The 20,491-nt window shown below is 40.0% G+C and overlaps 1 protein-coding gene across 1 annotated transcript in view; it reads left to right on the forward strand.

Moving 5' to 3' along the window:
* Positions 1 to 20,491, forward strand: part of LOC127231074 (cation channel sperm-associated auxiliary subunit beta-like) — a 130,932-nt gene that overhangs the window by 21,471 nt on the left and 88,970 nt on the right. The window contains exons 4-6 of the mRNA XM_051196479.1: positions 9,808 to 9,868; positions 12,880 to 12,975; positions 16,604 to 16,753. Of these exons, the coding sequence (XP_051052436.1) occupies positions 9,808 to 9,868; positions 12,880 to 12,975; positions 16,604 to 16,753 (307 nt within the window). The remainder of the gene's footprint in view (positions 1 to 9,807; positions 9,869 to 12,879; positions 12,976 to 16,603; positions 16,754 to 20,491) is intronic.

Consider the following 20,491-nt stretch of genomic DNA (forward strand, 5'->3'; position numbering starts at 1 on the left):
ACATATTGTGGAATAATGTCACTGTGATTGGTTTAATAAAAACTAAACAGCCAAGAGCTAGGTAGAATTTTGGGAGGAGAGAGGATGCTGGGGAAAAGGGTGGAGTTGCAAGGAGACGCAGAGCAAGCAGCATGTTCTTTACAAAGAAAAGGCAACCAAGCCACATAAAAGAACATAGATCAAAAGATACGAGTACATTTTAGTTATAAAAACTAGGTGGAAACAACCCTAAGCTGTAGGCCAAAATTCTTAATTAATAACAAGTCTCCCAGTGGTTAGTTGGGAGCTGGCAGGTGGGACAGAAAAATCTGCCTACAAACACAGGGTAAGTAGTTAATTTAGAAGTCATATAGTTTTGAAGTACTCAGAACACATTAAAAAAGAAAGTAATGATAAGGTTGGCGGTGAAGATTATGAAAATGATGATGATGGTAAGATACATTAGCTAGGCATAAGACCACATGCCCAAAATTGTAGCACTTGGGAGGTGGATGAATGAGGATTGCTGTACATTCAATGCCAGGCTGGAATACAACAAAAACATTTCTCTGCACCCCCTTTAAAAACTTAATCACGTAAAACTGCATTTTAAGCACTTAATTATTTCTGTTGCTTCTGTAGATCTGACATCATTTCTTTTGGCTTCAATTTCTTCCAGCACTTGTCAGTGGCAGTGGACTGGAATTGATCCCCATCTTCTTTAAAACTGGACCTTAATCATAAACACATTTATCAAGAGAAATCCACATTCCATTCAACTCACCCACTGAAAGTATAAAGATCACTGGTTTTTAGTGAAGTCAGAGCTGTGCAGGGTCACTACAGTTCCAGGACATTTTGTCATCTTGAAGGACACCATGAAGTCATTAACAGTCACTCCCGAGTCTCCTTCCAGATTCTCCCATTCTAAGCAGCCACTGTGGTGCCCATGCTCTCCCTCCCTCTCCATAGACTTTCTTATTTATTTATTTACTTATTTACTTACTTGTTTATTTATTTTTCTTATTTTACATATAGATCACAGTTTCCGCTCCATCCCCATCCCCCCACCCTCCCATTCAACCCCACCCACATTTCACAAGGAGGGTGATGCCTTCCAGGAGGGGTCAACAAATTCTGTCAAGTCATTTGGAATAGGGTCTGGGCCCTCCCTCCTGTCTCTAGGCTAAGGGAGTATCCCTCCATGGGGAATGTGCTCCCAAAGTCCTTTTATGCACCAGGGATACACCCTGGTTCCACTGTCAGAGGTCCCTTAGACTGCCCAGACCTTCTAAGACCCATGTTCAGGGGGTCTGAGTCGGTCCAAAGCTGGTTTCCCAGCTATCAGTCTGGGGCCCCATTAGCTCCTCTTTGTTCAGATCAGCTGTCTCTGTGTGTTTCTGTAGCCTGGTCTTGTCCCCATTTTCTTATCATTCCTCCCTCTCTGCATCTGGATTCCAGTTTGGCTCAGTGTTTAGCTATGGGTGTCTGCTTCTGTTTCCATCAGCTACTAGATGAGGGCTCTATGATTGTAGATAAGTTAGTCATCAATCTCATTATCAGGAAGGGCATTTATGGTAGCATTTCCAGTGTTGCTCAAATTGTTAGCTGGGGTCAGTCTTGTAGGTCTCTGACATAGAACCAGTTTTCTCTTCAAACCTATAATGGCTACCTCTTTTATGGTCTCTCTCTCTCCTTCCCCCTTCTTTCTCCCTCCCCCCATCTCTCTTTCTCTCTCTTGTCTATTCGTCCCCTGACTCAATCTTCCTAGTCCCACATGGTTTCATCTCCTCCCCTTCTCTTTCTCCAAGCTCCCTCCCCACTCACTGTCCCCAACTCCCAATATGCTCAGTAGATCTTGTTCCTTTCCCCTTCCATGAGGGACCTTGTATGACTCTCTTAGATTCCTCCTTGTATCCTAGTTTCTCTGGCAGTGTGAATTATAGGCAGGTGATCCTATGCTCTATATATCTAAGATCCATATATGAGTGAGTACATACCATGTTCCTCTTTTTGTGACTGGGTTACCTCATTCAGGATGGTTTCTTCAAGTTCCATCTATTTGTCTGCAAATTTCAAGATTCCATTGTTTTGTTTTGTTTTGTTTTTCCCACAGAGTACTATTCCATTGTATAAATGTGTCACATCTTTTTTATCCATTCTTAAGTTGAGGGACATCTAGGTTGCTTCCAGGTTCTTGCTATTACAAATAATGCTGCTATGAACATAGTTGAACAGATGTCTTTGTTGCATGGATGTGGATCATTTGGGTTTATGCTTAGGAGAGGGATTGTCGGGTCCTGTGGTAGACTGATTTCCATTTTTCTGAGAAACTGCCATATTGATCTTCAAAATGGCTGTACAAGTTTGCACTTCCACCAGCAGTGGAGTAGTGTTCCCCTTTCTCCACATCATTTCCAGCATGAGTCATCATTGATGTTTCTAATTTTAGCCATTCTGGCAGGAGTAAGATGGTATCTCAGAGTTGTTTTGATTTGCATTTCCCTGATAGCTAAGGATGTTGAGCACGTTCTTAAGTGCCTTTCAACCTTTTTGATTTCCTCTATTGAGAATTCTTTCTTCAGTTCTTTACCCCATTTTTTAATAGGATTATTTGGTGTTTTGTTGACTAGTTTCTTGAGTTCTTTGTATATTTTGGAGATCAGCCCTATGTCATATGTAGGGTTGGTGAAGATCTTTTCCCAGTCTGTGGGCAGCCATTTGATCTTGTCAACTGTGTCCGTAGCCTTACAGAAGCTTCTCAGTTTGAAGAGGTCCTATTTATTTGTTGATCTCAGTACCTGTGCTACTGGAGTTATGTTCAGGAAGCAGTATCCTGTACCAATTTGTTCAAGGGTACCACCCACTTTCTCTCCTAAAAGGGTCAGTATGGCTGGATTTATGTTGAGGTCTTTGATCCATTTTGAGTTAAGTTTTGTGTATGGCGATAGACAAGGGTCTATTTGCAGTCTTCTACACACCATCATCCAATTGTGCCAGCACCATTTGTTGAAGATGCTTTCTTCCTTCCATTGTATAATTTTAGCTGTTTTGTCAAAAAACAGGTGTTTGTAGGTGTGTGGGTTAATGTCAGGATTTTCAATTCGATTCCATTGTTCTACCTGTCTATTTTGGGGCCAATACCAACCTATTTTCAGAACTATAGATCTATAGTAGAACTTGAAGTAGGGGATGGTGATGCCTCTTGAAGTTCCTTTATTGTACAGGGTTATTTTGGCTATCCTGGGTCTTTTGTTTTTCCAGATAAAGTTGATTATTATCCTCTCAAGGTCAGTGAAAAAAAATGCTGGAATTTTGATGTGGATTGCTTTGAATATGTAGATTGCTTTTGGCACGATTGCCATTTTTACTATATTTATCCTACTTATCCAAGTGAATGAGAGATCTTACCATTTTATGGTATCTTCTTTAACTTCTTTCTTTAAAGACACAAAGTTCTTGCTATATAGGTCTTTCACTATTTTGGTGTTATCCAAGATACTTTATGTTGTTTGTGTCTATTGTAAAGGGTGATGTTTCTCTGATTTCTTTCTCAGCCCCTTTACTGTCTGTATATAGTAGGGCTATTGTGTGTGTGTGTGTGTGTGTGTGTGTGTGTGTGTGTGTGTGTGTGTGTTTTTTTTTTTTTTTTTTTTTTTTGAGTTTATCTTGTCTTTTATCCTGCTAGTTTGATGAGGGTGTTTGTCAACTTTAGGAGTTCCCTGGTAGAGTATTTTGGGTCGCTTATGTAAACTATCATATCATCTGCAAATAGTGACAGTTTGACTTCTTCCTTTTCAATTTGTATCCTCTTGATCTCCTTTTGTTGTCTTATTGCTGTAGCTAGAACTTCAAGTACAATATTGATGAGATATGGAGAGAGAGGGCAGCCTTGTCTTGTTCTTGATTTTAGAAAAATTTCCTTAAGCTTTTCTCCATTCAGTTTGATGTTGGCTGTTGGTTTGCTGTATATTGCTCTTATTATGTTTAGGTATGTTCCTGTTATCCCTGATCTTTCCAAGACCTTTATCATGAAAAGGTGTTGAATTTTGTCAAAGGCTGTTTTCAGCATCTAGTGAGATGATCATGTGGTTTTTCTTTTTTCAGTTTGTTTATATGGTGGATCACATTGATAGATTTTCGTATGTTGAACCGTCCTTGCAACCCAGGGATGAAGCCTATTTGGTCATAGCCTACTTGATCATGGTGGATGATTTTTCTAACGTGTTCTTGGATTCGATTTGCCAGTATTTTATTGAATATTTTTGCATCAATGTTCATGAGGGATATTAGTCTGTAGTTCTCTTTCTTAATCGTGTTTTTGTGTGGCTTAGGTCCCAAGGTAATTTGGCCTTGTAAAAAGAGTTTGGTAATGAAACTTCTGCTTCTATTGTGTGGAATAATTTGAAGAGTATTGGTATTAGCTCTTCTTTGAATTTCTGGTAGAATTCTGCACTGAAGCCATCTGGCCCTAGGCTTTTTTTTTTTGCTTAGGAGCCTTTTGATGACTGCTTCTACTTCTTTAGGTGTTATAGTTCTATTTAAGTTGCTTATCTGTTCTTAATTTAATTTTGGTAATAGTTATCCAGAAATTTGTCTATTTCCTTTGAATTTTCAAGTTTTGTGGAGTACAGGTTTTCAAAGTATGACCTGAAAATTGTCTGAATTTCTTCAATGTCCGTTGTTATGTCCCCCCTTTTGTTTCTGATTTTGTTAAGTTGCATGTTCTCTCTCTCTGCTTTTTCATTAGTTTGGATTAAGTTTGTCTATCTTGTTGATTTTCCCAAAAAACCAACCCTTTGTTGCATTGATTTTTTTTTATTGTTTTCCTTGTTTCTACTTTATTGATTTTAGCCCTCAGATTGATTATTTCCTGGTGTCTACTTGTCCATGGTAATTTTGTTTCTTTTTGTTCTAATGCTTTCAGTTGTGCTGTTAATTCTCTAATGTGAATATCCTCCATTTTCTTCATATGGGCACTTAGTGCAATGAACTACCTTGTAGCACTGCTTTTAAAGTGTTCCATAAGTTTGGGTATGTTGTGTCCTCATTCTCTTTGAATTCCAGGAAGTCCTTAATTTCTTTCTTTATTTCTTCTTTGACCCACATATGGTGCAATTGTGCATTGTTCTGCTTCCATGAGTTTGTAGGATTTCTGTGATTTGTGTTGTTGTTGAATTCCAACTTTAAAGCATGGTGCTCTGATAAGATACAGGGGACTATTCCTTTTTTTTTTTTTATTTTTTGTATCTGTTGAGATTTGTTATGTCACCTAGTATGTGGTCAATTTTAGAGAAGGTTCTATGTGGAGCAGAAAAGAAGGTATATTCTTCGGTGTTTGGATGGAATGTTCTATAGATGACTGTTAAAGCCAATTGAGACATAACTTCTGTTAGTTCTTTTGTTTCTTTGTTAAGTTTCTGACTGGTGGTCTTGTCTAGTGGTGAGAGTGGGGTGTTGAAGTCTCCCACTATGAGTGTGTGAGGTTTTATGTGAGTTTTGAGGTTTAGTAGCATTTTTTAAATGACTGCATTTGGGGCATAGATGTTCAGAATTGAGACTTTGTGCTGATGGATTTCCCCTGTAATGAATATGAAATGATCTTCTTCATCTCTTTTGATTAATTTTGGTTTGAATTCTAACTTGTTATATATTAGGATAGCCACACCTGCTTGCTTCTTGGGTCCATTTTATTGGAAGATCTTTTCCCAACACTTTACCCTGAAGTAGGTCTGTCTTTGAAGCTTAGATGTGTTTCTGTTATGCAGCAGAAGGATGCATTCTGTCTTCATATCTGTTCTGTTAGCCTGTGTCTTTTTAGGAGAGTTAAGACCATTAATGTTGAGGGTGAGTAAGGATCATTGACTGTTGATGCTTGTTTTAGATTTGTTGCAGGAAGTGGTATTGTGAGCGTTTTTTCCCTGCTTTTTGTTTTGGATTCTAGTAAAGTGGGATTATCTACTGCCTATGTCTTTTTGAGTGTTGTTGACTTCCTTGGGTTAGAGTTTTCCTTCCAGAACTTTCTGTAGGACACAATTTGTTGATATGTATTGGGAAAATCTGGCTTTGTCATTGAATATCTTTGTTCCCCATCTATAGTGATTGAGAGCTTTGGGCTGGTATCCGTGGACTCTTAGTATTTGTAGAACATCTATCTAGGACCTTCTGTCCTTCAGAGTTTTCATGGAGAAGTCAGGTGTAATTTTGATAGGTCTGCCTTTATATGTTATCTGGCCTTTTTCCTTTGCTGCTATTAATATTCTTTCTTTATTCTGTATGTTATGTGTTTTGATTATTATGTGCCTTTGCTGGCCAGAGCTCATTTCTTCTTCTTCCCTGTGGCCTTGATTTCCTGGGATTCTGTTGCTCTGTGTTTAATGTCTGGGAGCTCTGAGGAAACTTCAAGAGCAGTCTTCCTTAACAGAACCTGATCCATATCACTCATCTCTTTCAGGATCTTGGTATTGGGAGTGGCACAGACAGGCTTGAAGAAGTTCTGTCCTGGGGTCACCTCTGTAGGATCCTCCAGTTTTAAGGAGCCTTCAGAATCCTGGTTCCACTCAACAGTACCCAAGCTACCTTGTTCTTGCTGGCGATTCCGGCACTTTGTGCGGTCACAGCCACAGGCCACAGTGCAGTCCACCCCTTGTTTCCTGCACCCACAGTGTTTGTCCTTACACCAGCCCCTGCAGGAACACCCTTGGATGGTCTTCCTGGGCACTTTAGCCAGTTTCCTTGGTTTCCACTCCTCATCATCTGCATCACTATCTTCAGACTCATTTGCAGAATTCTCTGAGTGATACTCCACATCCTCAATGTCCATGCTCTGATCCAGAAACTTGTCTCTAACACGGGGTGGTTTGGGCAGAGGTGGGATGTATTCAAAGGAAGAATCTGGAGATTGAAGGCCATCCCTGTGAAGATGAAGTTTCTGGCCTTTGGCCCCTTGAAGCAGTGTCATCAGGAGTATACCTTTTATATTTGTTCTTTAAAATCCACTCCCATATTTTGTTTACTTTTCTTTCCTTTTACTATGTTGCTAGACATACTATGAATTGTGACATATTTTTATTAGTCACCTAAAATTTGAAAGATAGTATTGCAAGATAATCCCTCTCTCTCTCTCTCTCTCTCTCTCTCTCTCTCTCTCTCTCTCTCTCTCAGAATTTGGAACATGCTATTCTAAAGCCACTTAGCACTATCGTGCTGTATGTAATGTGTCATTCTTTTCTGCATGTGTTTAATTTTTTCTCTTTATACTTTCCTGATTGGGTATCAGAGCTGAATATTTTGACAGCCCTCAATAATTACTTCTTGTTTTTGCCCTTTTGTTTCTTTGATTTCTTCTCCGGGTTCTTACTGTAAAAATCTTGGAAGGCAAGATATTGTCTGGCAAGTTTCTAAAACAATTAAGTTTTTAGTCACTTTCAGTCTTTCCTAAATTTAACTGATACAGGAAAACATAACAGTTGCATGTTTTAGTGGGTTATCAGATGGTATTTCAATATATGTACGTATTGTGTAATATTTGCATTAGGTTAAATACACTTTCTTCTCAAATATGTATCTTTTTTTTGAGGTTGTTTCTTTTATTTGAGATGCTTTATGGTAAAAATATGGAAGTCCTGTTTTCCAACAATTTGAGATAATTTATCATTATCACCATCTCCAGCCATTCTATTGCTTCTTTTCCTTTTATTATTAGCTCAGTTTTATATCTCTGAGTTCATTTTTTCTTGTCTACCTTATTCAGTCTCCTATTGAACCCATTTCTTATGTATTTTACTTGATTTGTTATACTTAAGCTTTATTGGTTGCATTTTTTTTTTTGGTTTATGTATCTTTTCTAGTGTGTTTGGAATTATCTATGCATTCACTTTTAGGGACAGTTTCCTTCAGTCTACGCACAGATTTGTAAAAATAACATTTAATCCTTTGTCTGTTAACCACACTGAGCTTGTGTATACCTTTGCCCCCTAGGATCAGTTACATTGGCTTTTTACTCTTTATTATCATCATTTTGATTGAAAGGTGGACTCTGTAGGTGACATGTTGTGGCAGCTCTGGATCCTGGTTCAGTCTTGTTAGAAATGCTCTTTTTACTGTTTGTCTAAAAAGCAGATCATTTCCTTGGTTAAAAAAAAAGAAGAAGAAGAAAACTGGCGTTTGAGAGAGTACTGTAGCTGGGGAACGTGGTTGTTGCTGCCCGTGTGGTGGCATTCAAGTGTCAGGAGTGTTCTCATATCTAAAGCGGGAAGTGCTGCCACATTTGGGTGTTGTCTGTGGTCCCCTTCACACCTGTCCAGTGGCTAGGGCTTATCTTAGAGACTTTCTGTGCACAGGGAGGTTAATGACAGTGAAGTGTGTAGGGATGTGGGGAGGGTTGAGTTTGACACATCACGTTCCCTTCACCCTCTGAGCTATCTTCCCCAGGCCCATTTAACAGTCTTGGGACTCTAAATGCTGCAGGCCCGTCCATCCTGTGAGGTCCCAGATAGCCATACTCAAAATGGAGGCCCTCTCTAGGCCTTGAAAAGTGGAAAGTGCTCCCTTTTGTGTGTAGCTGTGTGGAGAAGGCATCCTGGGACTTCCGTGCACCAGGAATTGCTCACTCAAATGTGGCCCGCTCTTCTGAATGGAGTAGAAAATGCTTCACCATTTCAGTGTCCCTGGGAGCACTACTCAAGGATCCCTGCCCCTGAAAAGTCTTCAGCTCCTTCTCTAGACCTGAGTGTTCACTCACTGTCCAACCATTAGGTGGGGGAGAGTTAATGCCAGTTCCAGCTACAATGAGAACTCCAGGCCTCTCTCTCTCTCTCTCTCTCTCTCTCTCTCTCTCTCTCTCTCTCTCTTTAGATACACCTGAGACCTGGTGCTGGTAGGTGTCAGCCAGAGTTACACATTTGAGTTATTAGTTTATGATGTCTGCAGCATGAGCCATGAGCATGCAGAATCCAGAATCTGATCTCCTGAGTGTGAGGGCTGGGAATGAACTCGGGTCCAGTTTGAATGAACCACCTCCCAAACCCCCACGTTCAACTTTTTAATCCTAATGTTCAGTTGGCAAGTGTGCTTTGGCACATTAAAGATCAATAAAGTCATGTTCTCTTGAAAAAAAAAAAGAAAAGAAAAACAAAACTAAAACTGTCTTACCTGTAGTTCTGAAGGTTAATATTCTGCTAGGCTTTTGCTTCCACAACTTTTCTTTTTAAAACTGTCCTGGGAATGTTCTCTTCGCTGGTGTAACAGCACGATTTAGACATGTTGTCAATGTAAACTTTAGAGCTTCCAATTCCTACTGCTCTTCTGTTCCTGGGGTTCCCCGCTTACATTTCCAAATGCTCTGCTAGCCCAATACCTTGACCCTAGCTTATCAAGTCACTAATGCTTCAGCTTTGTGGGCCTCCTGGGCTGTTCCAACATATGTGTGTGTGTGTGTGTGTGTCTGTATGTATGTATGTAATCTTACTAGCATTGGTGTCAACTTGCTATTACAAACAATGATGCATATTATCCTTGAGAGAGAGAGAGAGAGTGTGTGTGTATAATCTTACTAGCATTAGTGTCAGCTTGCTATAACAATGATGCATATTATCCTTGAGTGTGTGTGTGTGTGTGTGTGTGATTCCCCTCCTATGTGAGTGTAATATGGGAGAAATCCTTTACAGTGAAATTTGCTTTTGAAAACCCTTTATCTACAAGTGTACATATGTGTGTATATTTGGATATTTTTGACTAATTTTATTTTTAAAAAGTTGGGCAGAATATGTCAAAGTAAGTGTTGCTTTAAGTGTTGTAAAACAATGTATGCTGGTTTTTTTCTTCAAGATCAACAGTCGAGATTCCTGGCTAATCGATATTCCTAGAGAAGAGATCACAGTAAACACAGGTAAGGGGGATTTGAAGCAATTCCTGTAGTCAATGGTCTGTATTGCCAAATTTATCAAATAAAAGCATTGACTTCACGTAATAAATTACACCTTATTTCATGTGTTGTGTGACAGACCTTTCCTGAGAAGACGCAACAAAAGTCTGCTCACTCCAGAGACGGAACCAGCCAGCAGATCAAGGGAACTATTGTACCAGTCTTTACTTTGGGGAACCAATGTGGCTTTTCAGGGGCTTACTAAGCATGTTGTAAGGAGCATGCTCATAGGAGCAGGAAAAGCTCAAGTGCAGCTGCATCACCAGATTTCCAGGAGCCATGTAAAGCTCCACTTTGTAGTGTGCATGTGTAATCCAGTTTTCCTATGGAGAGCCATGAGAATCCCCAGAAACATCCCTGCCCTACAAAATATCAAAAAAATACATCCTGATTCAAGCAAGGTGGGAGTCACAGATTGATGTCCAAGCTTGTCTTCATAAGGCCATATTATGTAGCACTTGCAAGCATGAACTAGTGGGTTTTTTTTTTTTTTAATGTTTTGTGATTTATTTATTTATTTATTTACTTATTTATTTATTTATTTTTGCCAAAAGTTCATCTTAAAATACAGGCCCTTTAACTTGTACTTTCATTAGTCTAAAGTGAAATAATTACACACGTTTGACAATTAATTCTTAATTCTTCTATTGTGTATCCATGGCTAAGCCAATCTGACAGTAAGATGACATCTGAAAGTATATTTAATTTGCATCCCATGATATCAGTACTTCGAACATTTTTAAGGATTTCTCAGCTAATTGTGTTTAATGTTTTGAGATTTTCATTTGATATTCTGGACCCTTTACACTTAACATACTTGTGCATTTGGTTGAATGAAATCTGCCACCTTGCAAATGGAACAAAGTTTTACTTGTTGGTTACCTCCAGGTTTCCTATTTCCTCTTTTTCTGTCTTCATATTATGATATTTACCTTTGTGATTCTACCTTACCTCCACTATTGATACATTATGTATCCCTTACATATTTTTCAGCATTTAACTATGCACTTTAACTAATTGCCTCTGCTATTATACAATATGTTTCAGTAATTTCATCCTTAATAGAACATTAGTCCTTAACATTTTATTTTATTGAAACTGGATCTACCTATGTAGCTCTCACTGGACTGGAATTTGGCTTCAAAGACAGATCTTCCTGCCTCTGCCTCCAGAGTGCTGGGGTTAAATACATGGACCAAACATGCTGGCATTGTTTTCTCTTTAAAACAGCCTTACTGCATGATTGTACAATAATCGTCCAGTTCAAATGTAGATCATTTTATCACCAAGGGAAGAAACTGTATGCCCATTTTTAGTCATCACCGAGTCTTGTCACATTATCACCTCTCCCATGTACCTGACCCCAGCGATCTCTCTTTATTTCTCTGTCTGCTTGTCTTCCTATTCTAGCCCTCTCCATTGCCCCATCTCAGTATAGCCATGTCTTCTGACTAACATCCTCCCATCTCTCCCTTGCACCTAACCCACAAGACTCTGGGAACCACATTCACTCCTGTTCTATAAAGGCAACTCCTTTACATTCTGCGTGTGAGTGAGACAATGCTGGTATTTGCCATTCTATGCCTGGGTTATTTCACCTCATATAATGTTCTCCAGATTCATCCCTGTTGCCTCAAATAACAAGATTTCACAGTCTTCATTTGAGTGTGTATATATGCTACATTTCCAGCATTCATCCCAAAGAGAATGGGTATTTTGAGTGAGTGCCTGTTCTGATTATTGTGAATAGTACTACAAAAGTAAGATGGAGGCAGGCAGGCATTTCCTTGACACATTGATTTCCCCTCTTTTGATTACATACGCAGTGGTAGGATTGCTGGGTTATCTTGAACAATTTGAGACTTCTTCATACTATTTTGCCTGATGGTGGTATTGATTTACATCCATACAGCAGTGATGAAGGGTTGCTAGTCCCCAATGTCCTTACCAGCACTCATTATCTTTTGTCTTTTTGTATTGTAGACAATCTACTAGGCATTGTAGATATTGTGCCAAGGTTTGAGTCCCATTCCCAAGGTGATTAGTGATGTGTTATAAACCAGCTGGCCATGTTCATGTCTTCTTTTGTGAACTGCCCATTTAAACATGGTTGTTTGCTTTCTTGTTATTCAACTGTCCTTAAATCTCTGGAGAGAATCTCATGAGAATGATCTTACTGTGCACGTTTCTTATGCCTTCTAGTATTTTTAAAGATTTACTTATTTTTATTGTATGTGGGAGTGTTCTGTCTATGTATATGCATGTGCACCATGTGTGTACAGACCTCACAGGAGCCAGAAGATGGTTGTTGAACCCTGGGACTGGAGTTACAGGTGGCTCTGGTGGCCATGTGGTTGCTGGGAACTGAACCTGGATCCATTAGAAGAGCAGCAAGTGCTCTTAACCACTGAGTCATCTCTCAGGTCCCAGCGTTTTAGTATTTGTGTGGGATATTTTACCTTAAAGTTCATCAGGGATGTTGGCTTGGAGTTTTCTCTATATGGTCTGCCCTTATCTGGTTTTGTATCAGGGTAATACTGACTTGGAGAGTGTATTTAGAAGTATTCTTTCTGCTTCATTTATGGACACTTGTTTTGTAAGAAATGCTAATTTTTCCTTACACATTTGGTCAAATTCAGCATTGCTACCTTCAGGTCCTGTACGTTTCTTTGAAAGATACTTTAAATAGATATTATAGTGTTCACAAAAGGGTATGGTTTTCATCCCCTCATTGTAGCTCTAGGAGAAAAGTTAGGATCAGAATTTATTGGCATTAAGATACATTGTTGTGGTAGTAAAATCATTACTTATTTCTTTTTTATTATGTCATCAGAAAAAAAGTGTGCAAAAATGTGTGAAATTTGACACACAGATGTGGTTAAAATGATTGTAAAGAGAAAAGGTGTTGGTAGTATTCACGTAGCTTCCATTTCATCAATATGACATGTAAAAAGGTGTTTATCTTTTATTTTCAGACATTGCAGCTGTAGAAGAATGGATAATAAAGGTCACAATGCATGAAGGATTAAATATTTATGATTCTGAAGGGACTCTATTGGATCTTGTCCGAGGTAAATATCAGCATATAAACTAGAGTGGAATTCACATAGTTTTGACTACCACACAGTGCCAAATCCCAGATGGCCAGGACCACAGCCTTATGGAGCAAACAAGGTATCTCTCTCTCTCTCTCTCTCTCTCTCTCTCTCTGTGTGTGTGTGTGTGTGTGTGTGTGTGTATGTGTGTGTGTAGAAATAGGATTGGCCTGCTTGAGGATCTGAGAGGGCGCCTTCTTCTGATGCCCAGAAAATGATGGCATAGTTAGTGCCCTGAGTTTAGAAGGTATGGTAGGGATTGTGAGGAAGGTGATGGGTTTTTAGTAGCTATAACAAGATGGCATCAGTTGAGTGCATTGAGTAGGAAGCTGAGACATCAGATTTGAGCATTAGAAAAGGCCCACTGTTAGATGCTTGGAGAAGAATGGCAGGAATGGAGTGAAAGCCATGGCTAACAGCGGTTGCATCACCACACACAAGAGCTGCGTGTAGTCCTCAGGCTGTGGTGCACGCCATAGTCTTTTTAAGTAGAGCAGGTAGATCCCTGATGGCCAGGGGTGAGGGAAGTGGGAGGCGCCAGGGATGGATCCTCCACTACTTCTGGAGCAATCAAGTAGAGCAGTTCGAGAACTCAGAGATAGGAGGGTGTGGTGAGATATTATTTATGCTTTATTAAAGCTTGCCTGAGGACATAAAGCAAAACTAGCCATAAGCCACAGTATCAGGAAATGGTAATACACACCTTTAATCCCAGGACTCAAGAGACCAGAAGATGGACCTCTGTTAGTTCAAAGCCACACTGAGCTACATGGAATTTGTCCAGTCCTAAAGAGAAACAGCTCACAAAAAGGTGGTCTCAGCACTTGGGATCACACGGCTTTAATCCCAGCACTAAGAGCTACTGGCTTGGCTGCTTTGATTGTCTGACCATCAGGTTAAACCCAATATCTGTCTCTGGGTTTTGACTATTCCTGTTACAGAAGGGCAACACAAAGAATTGGGAGTCAAGGAGAAAAGTGAGGGTGTGGTGTTAAGACTTTATTCTCCACTAAACTCAAAAGAGATGCTTAGAAATCCTATCTGTGCTGCTTCATATCTAATTCAGACTAAACAGACTCCAAGCCATGCATCTCACTTCTGTATTATCCACATGAACCATTTTAACCACAGAACAACAGTGACCTTCCCATCGGTCATTTTCTCCATTACATTGGCCTCAGTCAAACCTTAATTTCTCTCTAGAATTTTTCCTGTTTTTTTTTCCCCCCAGAAACAGAACTGTACTTTAATCAGAACAATTGAAGGGTCTCCGTGTCTCTGCAGGAGTGGAGACTGCAAGTGGCAGATGAGGGATCAGGGACTTTATAGAACAAAAAGGGGAACTTTGGGAATGTAAGTTTCCATAGGAAGTCTGTTCCTGTGAGGTTGAAAAGCGGTAATTACCAGCAAAGGTCAGGAGTTAATCTCAGCAGAAGTTTGCCAACAGTGTTTATCAATCAAGTCAACTTTCCTGAACGACTTCTCAGCTCATCTGAGGCTTTTAGTTAATCTTTAGTTCTTATGACTTAAATCAGAGCATCTGACCCCAAGCAGATTTTCTTAAGGTCAGAGGCGCTGTCAATCCAGAACAAATCAAACTTCCTTGTTCTCTGAGGTCAGATGGGAATGGTCTGCAACCACAAGAGCCCATGAGGTCAGTTCCTTACCTGGAGCTTGTGTGAAGTACTGTGCAACTTCCTGCTGAATTGCTATAGTTGACATTGTTTTGTTCCCCTTCTGGGAAAATAATAATAATAATCAAACAGACATAAATTGAACTGCTTCTCTTGCCTTACACAAAGTAGTAGAGTTTCCCCCCCAGGGTATCTGGGTCTAGACAGCCTTGCTTTTTCTGAAGGTCTGAGGACATTGAACTGCATTGCAGAATACAGACAGCTAAATACTGATTATCACATGTCTGTTGTTAGAGGTTCTATGAGTATTTTTAAACTCACACAGCAGTATTCTTACAACTTCCCTGGACTACTTTGTTCTTCTCTGTGAATTTTGTCTCTAACTTTTCCAAAAGAGGAAAAATGTTTTTTTTCTTTTAAAATTTTCAAATAAGAAAGTTTTTAGAAGTTCATTTTAATGTTCCTTTTCCCTGGGAGAAAAGAGAATTTCCATTTTTATATATGAAAGTTTGACTTTATCTTCAACCTGTTTTGAATCAATGTAGGTATTCTAAGTTCTAAAACCGTAAGCCTTGTCTTTCACAGAGGATCATTTCCTCCTCCAGCCTGGTGAGTAAGAGTGCAGTTCCAGTGATGCTCGGGCTCCACGGATCCCCAGGAGAGCCCCACTTATTCTAGCATTTCATGGAATGCTGCTCAGAGAGGGGATAAAGATGTGGAGAAAAGAGGGAACTTCTGAGTTAGAGCTTGGCCAAAGTGAAAGCAGGGGAATTGTAAAAACTACGTGATTTTCCATAGGAAGGGGCTATGTGGTTTTTGATAGGCTGAAGATGGATTGCTTTTTCTGTTAATCCTCTCCCAACTTCTGTTTCCTAGATACCTTAGTCTCCTGTTTACTGATGGAAAAAAAAAAACTCTTTTCTCTACTTATACGCTGAGTTTATTCCCTTTTTATTTATCTACTGCTGTTTTGCTGGGTTTACAAAAAGAATAAAAAAGAAATGTGTGCTTTTGAAGCAGAAGCAGATCCCTAAATTACAAATATCGCTGTTCTGTGTTCCAGCTCTGTAATTCTAAGCACAGCCCAAGTGACCATGTATTTTCCATGTGTGGTTAAAGTAATGTCTCTAATCCTAGATGGCCATCATCAGTATGACCTTTCCAGAATATTCTCAAGGAAATTTCATTCTTTCTCCTTTGCACAATGAAACAGACCCATTTTTATCTGATGAATAGTGAGATCAGATTATACCCAGGCACGGAGGTGGAAATAGGCTGGTGGAAGGGAGAAGTCATTCTGCAAATATGTTTCTCTTATTGGTTAATGAATAAATCACTGTTGGCAAATAGGAAGGCAAGCTTGGTGGACTAGAAGACAAGGAGGATTCTGGGAGATGCAATAGTGGAGATGTAAGGACTTCAGAAAAAGGTGCGACCCTCTCTCCAGTAAGATGAGACCACGTAGAAACACTTAGTTTAACAGAAATGGATTAATGTTTAAGACAGCTAGCCAATAAGGGATGCTAGTAACAGGCCAACATCTTTATATCTAATATACCATCTCTATGTGTTATTTGGGGCTGATGAGGCTGTGGAACCAGGCTGGTGGGAAAACTACTTGTAATATCAGGGTTTTAAGATTTTATGTTTATGGGTGTTTTCCCACTATACATGTCTGTGCATCAGGTGTGTGCCTGGTGCCCTGGGTGGTCAGATCCGTTGGAACTGTGGCTTCAGACAATACTTAGCTGTTCTGTGGGTGCTGAGACTCAAACCCAGGCCTCAAGAAAAAGCAGTCTGTGTTCTTAACCATGGACAATCTCTCTGGTCTCCATGATATCCCCTACCTGCCTTGGACATCAAATATTTCCTTTACATAGTTATTCTACAATCTTCAAAGAAAAATAGTGGTGTTCCAGTTTCAAGAGTACTGGCGTGATGTATATAAATGCCTAAATTTGTCTGCACAGAGCCCATTCTTCAGTGGAATCTTGGAACTACACTGAGTGAAACACAGGTCCAGCAATTGTATCCACATGTGATAGATATCAAAGTGACAAAGTGCCCCTGTGCCAATGATGTGGCATTGCTGGGCTTTATTTTGAACTCCACCTCTAATGGTAAGTTACATTCTGATCGAATGTTAAAGGTAATCAGTGTTTTATAGTGGATAAGGGTGGTTTTAAGTGGAAATACACACTAAATGCATTCAGAGAATAAAATTTATTGTTTGTTTCTCTACCTCTTGTACTTGCTACTGTGATCTGCTAGGAAAGCTACTCCTTTGTTGTGGCCTCATGTCATACAAATGGTGACTTATACCTGCGCATGATGGTATATTTCTGCCTATAATCCTAGTTACTTGGATATCTGAGACAATGCAATTGAATTTAAGGTTAACTTGAGCCACTTGTTAGACCCTGTTTCAAAACCAATCAACAAAGTCAATCACATAGTATGCAGCTGTCTTGATTCACCTGTTCTGTTTTTGTAAGTCTGTTGCATCTTCCCAGAGATGGTTCATTGCTTCCTGTGTATCTTTTTTTCTGCTATATACAAATCAGTATAGTTATGACTGAGACACTCACTATCTTATTGTATTTATTAAATGTGTATTTTCCAATTGTTGTTAAATATCTAGTGGCGTATGGAGGAAAATAGTTGTTTTTCTCTAAGCACCCATTTCTTACACTTGTGGCATCAAATGTACAGCTTTCCCACACTGAGCAATTTTTCTGGTTACTAAAGATGCCAAGTGGGCATCCTGTGATTTAATTCAACTGTGGCAGTAGGTACATAGAGTCAGCCTCAGTTCTCACAAGTTAAAGAGACTAGCTCCCATTTCAGGTTCCAGTCACAGGAGGCAGGTTGAGACCTAAGTGTCTAACCTGGCTGCTATAAACTGAAGGATCCTATAAGCCCCTTCTTAAATTCAAGACTTGGTTAGACTCTTCACAGACCTCAGGGAAACTCTCATACATATTTACCTGAGTATTGTCAATCTGTTACAAAGGATGCAGGGGAAGAGCCAATTAAAGAGGTCCCAAGAGTAAGGTCTAGACAGGTCCCAATCACAGGAAGTCCCGTTCCATGGCATTGCATTACACTATCTCTCAGGACGTGGTATGCATGTCAATCTGAATTCCCCCCCCCCCCCAAGCCTGGAATTACAGATATTCATGGAGGCTTCACTACATGGGAGTGATCAATCATTAATTCAACCCCCAGCCTCTCCCCTTCCGAGGATTATATATGAAGCTTAAGTTTCAACTCAATGTATGGTTTAGTCTAGGCTGTGTCAAAGTGGAGTTAAATATCTGCTTCCCAGCTACGGGATTTCACGTGGAGTATTCTTTATCTGATCCACATTTCTTGCCTCTCCAGCCACTCAAGTCCTTTCATTAGAAACTGTATTCTGGAATTGGGGGCGGCTGAGGCCCACTGGCTGGCTCCTGGCATGCAGCCCCTGCAGCTGCAGCCAGTGCTGCTTGCCGTGCTGGGACGCATGGGCAACAGCGCTGCCCACAGTCTTAAAGCCCAGAAGTCCTACCTAGTTGTTACCTATGACAGGAAGATGTCCTGGAGCTCCTTCAGAAATGAGTCATAACTGACCAGGACTGTCGGCCCCCAGTATGGAGCCCCTGCAGCTGAGGCCTGAGGTGCTTACTCTGCTGGAAGATGCAGAGTGCTGGGCAGCAGAGCTGCCTGCAGGATATAAGCCCAATGGTGAGATTCAGGGTGGGAGACACACAAAGCAGGGAGGTGTGGGGAAGTCAGGAGCTTATACAGAACCTGTCCCAGGATGCCCTGCCTAGCTGCAACGTCACCCTTGACTGTTCGCAACAGCAGAATATCTGAAATGAATATCTTGGCAATTGTCCAGTATTTATGGTGCTTCAGAAAACATCAACATTGATCCAAACCAATATTTGCAGGCAAAGCACTCTGGGCTATACATTCATATATACATACATACATACTACACTCATACACAACAGTGTCAGAGCCACCAAAACGATAACTATTTCTGAAGAGATGGGAAAGAGAGAGGAATGGAATGAATATTAAGTGGTAGAAAGATGTGGAACTAGAGACTGGATTTGGTGGTCACCATGAGAGAAGTCTTCAGGGCACTGGAGAACATGTCATGGCTGAATAGGACCAACAAGTTTGTGTGCAGCAGTCTGTAGCTTGTACCCATTCAGGTCCTCAATACACTCCCCAGGTTCACAATCACCCTGGTTCTGAGCAATGACAGGAGGTCCAAGATGAGGAACGGTCCATTTTCTGGTTTGAACCACCTCGGAATACCTATTGGATGCTGGTTCAGAACTGACATTGGTTCCCAGTGAGCACATGAAGCATTGTTACCCTCCAGTTAAAGAAGGGAGTTAAGGTGGTCAGGTGACTTTTGACTGAAGACTGGCACACAGTAGGTCTCCATAATATCCTGCTGTTATTCCCCACTACAGAATGTATTATTGGAAACAGATATGCTTAGAAGTTGTGGGAAATCCCCATTGGTTCCCTGGTTTGTGGAATGAGAGCTTTTATGGTTGTAAGGGACAAATGGAATCCATTGGCATTGCCTCTTCCAGGGAAAATAGTGAATAAAAGACAAGAATCACAGTCCAGGAAGAGTTGCAGAAGTTAGTGTTAGCCTCAAGGACTTGAAAGATGCAGGGGTGCTGGTTCTCACTACATCTCCCCCTTACTCCCTTAATGGGTCAGTGCAGCAAACAGATTTCTCTTGGAGAATGACAGTTACCTATCAAAAGCCACCAGTAATGACTCTGATTGCAGCTGCTACACCAGATATTGCGTCCTTACTTGAGCAGATGAACACATCTCCTGGTACATGGTATGCATCTATTTATCAAGCAAATGTCTTTTTTTTTTTTTTTTTTTTTTTTTTTTTTTAACCTATCGATAATGACCACCAGAAAGAATTTGTTTTTGGTTGTCAAGGCCAGCAGTATACATTTACAGTTCTACCTCAAGGATATATTAACTCTCCTCTCCCATGTCATAACTTAGAAGGAATCTTGATCACCTATCTGTCTCTTCATAAAATATAACATTGGTCTACTATATTGATGACAAAGGACATAGACCCATCAGGAATGAGGGTATAGGCCAATCCTCCAATAAAATTGTCAAGACTTCCTGAGGTTTTTGCTGAGGGTAGAAGAAATACAGCAAGGTAGTAGGTGAAGACAGTATAAATACCAGCTAAATCCATTTCAATAAATGACGATTGTAATTGTTTCTGTGATCTTTTGTTAAGAATGTATTTTTGCAGACATTTGTGTTTTATTTCTTGATTTCTTTATGTGCAATATAACATAAATTAAGAAATACCAATACTCCTCAAATTGTTCCACACAAGAGAAACAGAAGGTTCATTGCCAAATCTTTCTATGGAGGCCACAATAACCTTAGTACCCAAGCCTCACAAAGACACAACTAAGAAAGAAAACTACAGACCAATATCCCTGATGAACATCGATGCAAAAATAATAAAATACTGGCAAACCGAATCCAAGAATACATCAGAGAAATCATCCACCATGACCAAGTAAACTTCATCCCTGGATTGCAGGGATTGTTTAACATACGAAAATCTATCAATGTGATCCACCATATAAAAATTGGAAAACAAAAAACCATATGATCATCTCCCTAGATGCTGAAAAAGCCTTCAACAAAATTCAACAAACTTTCATGATAAAGGTCTTGGAGAGATCAGGGATAACAGGAACATACCTAAACATAATAAGAGCAATATACAGCAAACCAACAGCCAACCTCAAACTGAATGGAGAGAAGCTTAAGGCAATTCCTCTAAAATCAGGAAC

The sequence above is a fragment of the Phodopus roborovskii genome, unplaced genomic scaffold, assembly GCF_943737965.1.
Source record: "Phodopus roborovskii unplaced genomic scaffold, PHOROB, whole genome shotgun sequence".
Taxonomy (NCBI): domain Eukaryota; kingdom Metazoa; phylum Chordata; class Mammalia; order Rodentia; family Cricetidae; genus Phodopus; species Phodopus roborovskii.